Consider the following 7,014-nt stretch of genomic DNA (forward strand, 5'->3'; position numbering starts at 1 on the left):
TAGGGGGCTTTTGGGGGGTCTGTGGGGGAGTTTTGGGAGTTCTGGGAGTTCTGGAAGGGCTGTGCAGCTTGCACAGAATTTGGGTGGGTCTTTGGAGGGGTGGAAAAGAGTTTTGATGGATCTTGGGGCCATTTCTGTTGCATGGAGTGGTTTGGGGAGTGAGCAGAGGTCTGTGGGGTGGTTTGAGGAGGCTGGGAGGGGGTTTTGGGGCAGTCATGGCCCCGCAGACCCCCAGAGCTGCCACCAGACCCTGCCCACAAGGTGCTGCTGGGGCACAGGGGCTCCATGTAGGGGTTTGTCTTCCTGGCACCCTGGGAATGAGGGGGGATCCCCCTGGGCCGTGTGTGACCCTCCCATCCTGGTGCCACCCCCTCGTCCCTCCCCACAGGGCTCCTACCCCAGCTCCTGCTCCCCCAGAGGGAATTTGGGGAGGGGGCCCAGGGAGTGCACAGCCCCCACCAGGGGATGACCCCGGCCCAGCCCCTTTGTTCAGCACCAGGCTGGGCTCGGGGCTGCAGGAGGAAGAGGCTGATGGGAAGCAGATCCTGCAGCTGGGACAGTGCTTTGGGAACAGGGCAAGGTCCTGCCCTGCACACCTGGCTCAGGTGTGACCCTGCCCCGGGACATTCCCATCCCCACGGATCCCATCCCCAAAATCTCTCTTGGGATCCCTCACCCGTCTCTGCAGTCCCTGCTCCAACACCTCCAGGCCTTTGGGAAGAGCCCTGATGCCGACAGAACTTGGATCAAAGTTACAAAGTGATGATATAGCTTGAGTTATAAGATATCAGTATAACCTGATAGATCTGCATAACCTGATATCAATAGAACCTAAATCATTACTTTTTATATATCTATATAAATATACCTAGATAACCTGAATCATACATTTTTTGTGCCTATATAACCTGATATAAACAACTTTCTACAATGCAATGGCTTGTATATGGTTAACTAGTTGCTTAATGCTGAATAGACAGAAAAAAAGAAGAAAAAAAACCTCACCAGATGGAGAGCTTCAGAGATAGAGGGGGGTAGTACTAATGAGAAATTGTGCAAAGCCAATGAGCCACAAAGAATTTAGGCTAGTTAGGACCAGACACACCAAGGAACACCATAACTGCACACGCTCCAAAGACCAAGTTAAAAACTTCAGATGTGAAGACAGCCTTGGAAGCCTTTCCTAAAATGCCCCCCCTGCAAAACCAGAACAATCACAGACTCCTGACAGACCCCAAATTAGGAAAGTGCAACTGCAGTGCAGAAGAACTGTCTAATAACCATGACATCATACAATGTAAATGAGTTCTGGCAGGTAGGTGATGATGTTGTAGTGACACAGTGACGCTGAGCAACACCTACTGTATGAATATAACACAGCACATGACATCTAAAAACACTGCTCTGTGGGGATTTATTTATTATTTATTATTTATTATTTATTATTTATTATTTATTATTTATTATTTATTATTTATTATTTATTATTTATTATTTATTATTTATTATTTATTGCTTATTTAATATTTATTTATTTCCAGCTTACATTTCAGGCATCAGCCCAAAGGGATGGAATTTCCTACCCAGGGTCCCCACCAAGCCCAAGTGTGGATTTGCAGCCCACAATTTTCCCAGTTTGCCTCTCCTTTTCCCCAGGCTGGATTCCCCCTGCCCCCATCAGATGGGAGCAGCTGAGAGCCTCACGTTGCCCATCCCGGCCTGTCCCAGCTCAATCCCTGCTCCTGTGACTTCCAGAGATGGGCTTGGGCAGGAGGAATCGCCAGCTCTCACACCTTGTTTTCACTCCCAAAGCAGGATTTCCCATTCCCAAACCTTGGCCCGATGCAGGAGGAAAAGGCTGTGAGGAAGAGGAAGATGGCCCGGGAGCCCCAGGGAGGTGAGGAGGAAGTTAGTGCCCCTTTCCCCCTCTCTCCTGCTCCATCTCCCAGCCCAGCACGGCCCCCGGCTGCAGGACAACCCTGCTGCCAACGCCGTCCTGCTGGGGATGCACTGGGGGGATCTCCTTCCCCTTCCCTCTGGCACGGAGGCAAATCCCATCCTCTCCTTGTCCTTCCTCCCCCAGACAAGAAGCTGAGGATGGAGATTAGGGAGGAAAAATCTCCACGGCAGAACCTTGTGAAAGAGGCTGTTTTGAGCAGCTCCAGTGCACAGGAATCCAATGGTGAGGAAAAGCCCTGGAGATCAGGCATAAGGAGAGGCTGCAGACACAGATTGGGAGGAGCTCCCACCTGACTGTCCACCAGAGGAGCCACACCGGGGAGAAGCCCTTCAAGTGTGGAGAGTGTGGGAAGAACTTCAGCAAGCGCTGCAACCTGAACTACCACCAGCGGATCCACACTGGAGACAGACCCTACGAGTGTGATAAATGCAGGAAGAGGTTTCTGACCAGTTCTCATCTCCTCCGGCACCAGCCGATTCACTCGGATGAGAGGCCCTTCTGCTGCCCTGACTGCAGGAAGGGCTTCAAGGACAACTCCACCCTCATCAGGCACCGCCACATCCACACCGGAGAGAGGCCTGGGGCAAGGCCCTACGAGTGTGATCAATGCTCGAAGGCGTTTAAGACCAGCTCCCATCTCCTGCTGCACCTGTGCACTCACACAGACGAGAGGCCCTTCCGCTGCCCCGACTGCGGGAAGGGCTTCCAGCGCAACACCCACCTCACCAGCCACCGGCGCATCCACACCAGGGAGACGCCCTATGAGTGTCCCGAGTGTGGGAAGATTCCAGCATAGGGAAGTGTGGGAAGTGTGCCTGAGATTCCGGCATAGCTCAGCCGTGACCCACCATCAACGGCGCCACCACTAAGGGCAGCCCTGTGAGTGCCCTGAGTGCAGGAAGAGCTTCCTGTGCTGCTCCAGCTCCATCCCCCATGGGATCCACCCTGGATGATCCCCGGTGATCCCCGGTGATCCGTGGTGCCGGTGATCCCTGTTGGGAAGACACCTGGCTGGGGGGCTCCACATCCTCCTGGCTCTCCGTGGGTACCTGCACACATCCACGGACCAACATCCAAAATCCATTTTGTAGAGCTGATTTGTCCAGTCCTGACCCCCAAAAAAAATCACTTTTTGCATCTTCTGCTGCCCTTAACAACACTGGATAGTCTTGGAGGTCTTCTCCAACATAAATCCATCGTTTTAATTCTCTCTGGCCCACAGATATCTTCCACAGCCAAATGGGGAGGGACTGGGACAAAACCCTCAATTTTGGACACAGTTGGGTGGAAACCCCTCCAAAAAAAGGTTCTTCCCACCTGCCAAGCACATGGATGCTCTGCCAGCAGGGATATATAAATCGTTTGGGGTTTTTTTGCCTTGAAACGAAAAGGTTTCTGTTCATTCCTTTCAAAGCCCTGATACTGGGGTAGAAATAAAGGCGTTGAACTAAGCCGTGCATGGGGACATGTGGGGGACAATGACATGTGTAGGGCCATGGGGGGACATGGACATAGACAGGACCATGTGGGACATGGTGGAACACAGACATGGATTGGAACATGGCAAACATGCATGGGGACATGAACTGGGACAGCGTCAATGCCACCACCACAGTGCCACCAGCACCTTCATCTGGGCCATGGCCAAGCGCTGCCTGATGCAGTTCCTGCCACCACATCCACCACTGTCACCACCGCGGTGTCCCAGCTGAATGTCACCACCCATCAGGGCGGGGTGGGGACATTGTTCAGCTGGTGACAAGTGGCCCGGAAGCGAGTGACAGCCACCAGGGTGTCCCAGGGCCACCGCACTCAGGGGACTGTCGCAGAATGAGGCCTTTGTCAGCGATGAGCCATTTGTCGGGTGCAGGGAAAACTCTGGGCTCAATATGAGTCATCAGCAAGTTCCGTTTATTGAAGAGAGCATCAGACACTTATACAGCAAGTAATAAGCTTATGAATATTCTGTAAGCCAAGCGATCTATTGGTTAAACTATACCATCAACTCTTCCTCATTCCTTTGGGCCTACATTCTCTATTTCCCACGTCTCTCTGTCTACATGTTATCATACCCAGCTAGGCCCAAGGACAAGCTATCTTGCAGGTGCAGGACTTGGAATTAGCCACGGCCTTGTACTTTTCCAGTCTCTAGTCAGCTAAATTCCCCACAGGGGACCTCAACTGCTCATGGGGATAGGGAAAAGGGTCAGTGTCACCTGGCGGGTCAGGTTGCCCTGCACTGGGTGTCACCAGAGGCGTCCTGGTGGCAGCATCCACACAGATGTGACAACATTGTCCCTGATGTTTGTCATGGTTGCATCGTGTCCCTCGCCTCTGTATGTCCCTATCCCCCACCATGGCTCCCTGTCACCCCTATGTGTGTCCCTGTCCTGGTACCGTGTGTCCCTGTCCCCTTCTGTGTGTCCCTGTCCCTCCCCCTATGTCCCTGCCTGTGGGAATTCCGCATCACTGAGACAACCGTTGGGGGGCTTGGGAGTCCTGGAACATTGCCAGAAGTGCTTGGTGGCTAGACTTTGATCCTGCACAGGACGCAACACCTGTATGAGGATGAGAGGATCACACAGGGATAAGTGGTGAAGGGATAGATTAATTATAGAGTGAAAACACAGGGTTTAGAATCTCTGTACAGGGGGGTTCTAGGGGACAAGATGGAGGAATTAGGGCATGTCCTGTCCTTCTTCTTCTTCTTCTTCTTCTTCTTCTTGTCATCCATCTTCGATGGTGGTGGTGGCACCTTGAGATTGGTTCTTACTGAATGTGCACTTGTCAATAAGGGTGAAAGGTATTGGGGAGAAAAGGTAAATATCTTACACGTAGTTTTTGGTATAAAAATAACCGGCCGCCCCGAGGGAGGTCAGTGTGCTCATGGCTGGCTTGCTGTGCGGACCTCTGTCGGGCTGGGAGAAAATATTGTAGATAAGAATTAATAAACAACACTGAAGACCGAAAAACCTGAAGACTCCTTTTGTCCTTTGGAGCACGGGCTGCCCCAAGGCCATCCCGAGCCTTTCTAGGCCATTTGAACAGCCGAGACAGGACATTTGGCGTCCGCTGCGTGGGCTACTCCCACCAAGGGGGGGTATTGGCCCTGAAGAGCCAAGAGGGCAGTTCCTGACTTGGATGAATTCCTGGGAGAGCACTGATAACTCCTTGGGAGAGAAGGCAGAAAACGGCTGAGAGAGTATGAAGAAAAAAAAAAACAGCAGTCACTGAGAATTACACCTCTCAGCTTCTGCTGAAGAAGGTTCGTAGCAGAGCAGCCTGAATCGGAACTAGAAAGGCGCCTCTGGATCCATCTTCTGTGACCTGCTGGACGGAGATCGGGAGCCTTCGGACTGCTCTGACGACAGAGATTCGCTGAGAAGGTCAAAACTAAGAACATGGGGGGCACACTCTCCCTAGAACAGCTGGGAATTTTGTCCGCCTTACAAGGCGTGGCAGAAACGTACACAGTCAGGATTCCAAAGAAGGAGCTGAAAGAGCTTCTGTTTTCGGTGAGACTCAATTACCCGTTTTCAGAGATGCGTCTGTTGTTTGAAGTGGGGTTTTGGCAAGAAATTAATAGGCATCTTTATGTTTTAGCCACGAAAAAAGACGAGACAGCCTTGAAATTGCTGTCTCCGGCAAGAATTATGTTAGAAGGTATCTCAGTGCAGTCAAAAGACTGGAAAGGCAACAAGCTGTTACGGGTCCCTCAGAGGCAGTGGGAGAAGAGCAAGGCTCTAGCCAGGGCTTGGCTCTGGCCCCAACTAGCCAGGGGGAAAAAGCTCTCGAGGAACGGGAGCAGGGAATAATGTCATTGCCTCCGATTCCACCACCCAGAAAGCCCAAGAGATCCCTAAAACGCCCTGAAACCCTGGAGAGTACAGGGACTTCAGGCTCCGAATCAGGCTCAGAAGATAATATCTTACTCCCAGAAGAGTCGAGGTTTTCTCCTCATGAGCCAGAGGGAGTAGGGATGGGAAAAGCAGCGGAGTCGGAAGGGGGGGTCCGAGGGGGAGAGAAGGGGTCAGGGGAAACGCGTTTTCGGGTCGAGCACAGCGGCGTGGCGGCGGCGGTGCAGGCTGGGGGGGGGGGGGGGCGCGTGAGGAGGTGATGGGAGACGCGGGTTCTGGTGCGGCTTTTGCGAGCGCAGCGCCGGGAGTGGCGGCTGCCTCAGGGAGACGCACGGGACGCGCGGTTGTGACGTCAGACCCGGAAGTCGGGACGCAGCGGTCAGCTCATATCGCGGGGCGGGCCCGGGTGCCAGCGGGGGGCGGGCTGCGCGCACCGGTGGAAGGAGTGGATACTGCCTCAGAGAAGGAGGAGAGAGAGTCAGGGACAGATCGTAGGGAGGAGACTTCAGGGGCGGAACGGGAGGGAGAGAGTGACGTCAGCTCAGGAGAGACGGGGGGCGGTTCCGAGAGCACGCAGCGTGAAAAGCAGAGCGCGGTCGGAGGCGGGCCCGATCCCCTGTGATGTCTCCGGCAAGGAGGGCTGTGCTCGGGTTTCCACATCCCGGGGCTCCACCCCCTCTCCACTCCCGGTGCCTTCAGTCCAAACCCTTGGGGCCCAAGCCTCTTCCCTCCAAGGGACACGTTCTCATATTCAAGCTCCATTGTCAGCTAAATCAAAAGCCATGCAGATTCGGTCTCAAACAAGATTGCAGACACGGCAGTCTGACGAATGGGGGGCAGTTGAGTTCATGCCGTCATCCAAGCTGTCCAGTCCGGTGACAGCACCACCTCGTGGGGGGATAACCGAAATGCTCGACATGCCAGATCTGTTCAGTGGAGCCACAGCGCTGTCTCGTGGCGAGACTGCAACAATGCAGAGATTTTTTCTAACAACATATAAAAAGAAAAGTACATCTAAGAAAACAATGACAATGCAACAAATGGATTATCCTTCTACTTCAGGATTTCGTGAAGATGAAAAAAATTTAGATGAAGCACAGCAACAAGAAGAAGAAAAGGACAGGACACGCCCTAATTCCTCCATCTTGTCTCCTAGAACCCTCCTGTACAGCGATTCTAAACCCTGTGTTTTCACTC

The 7,014-nt window shown here is 53.0% G+C and overlaps 1 protein-coding gene across 1 annotated transcript; it reads left to right on the forward strand.

Moving 5' to 3' along the window:
* Positions 1-1,842: 1,842 nt before the first annotated feature.
* On the forward strand, positions 1,843-2,756 carry LOC135460860 (gastrula zinc finger protein XlCGF9.1-like). Its single transcript, XM_064737815.1, has 2 exons — positions 1,843-1,908; positions 2,265-2,756. Exons 1-2 carry the CDS (start codon positions 1,843-1,845, stop codon positions 2,754-2,756), a joined length of 558 nt encoding a protein of 185 aa, XP_064593885.1.
* Positions 2,757-7,014: the final 4,258 nt, after the last annotated feature.

Source organism: Zonotrichia leucophrys, unplaced genomic scaffold (genome assembly GCF_028769735.1).
Source record: "Zonotrichia leucophrys gambelii isolate GWCS_2022_RI unplaced genomic scaffold, RI_Zleu_2.0 Scaffold_111_148278, whole genome shotgun sequence".
In the NCBI taxonomy this organism is placed as follows: domain Eukaryota; kingdom Metazoa; phylum Chordata; class Aves; order Passeriformes; family Passerellidae; genus Zonotrichia; species Zonotrichia leucophrys.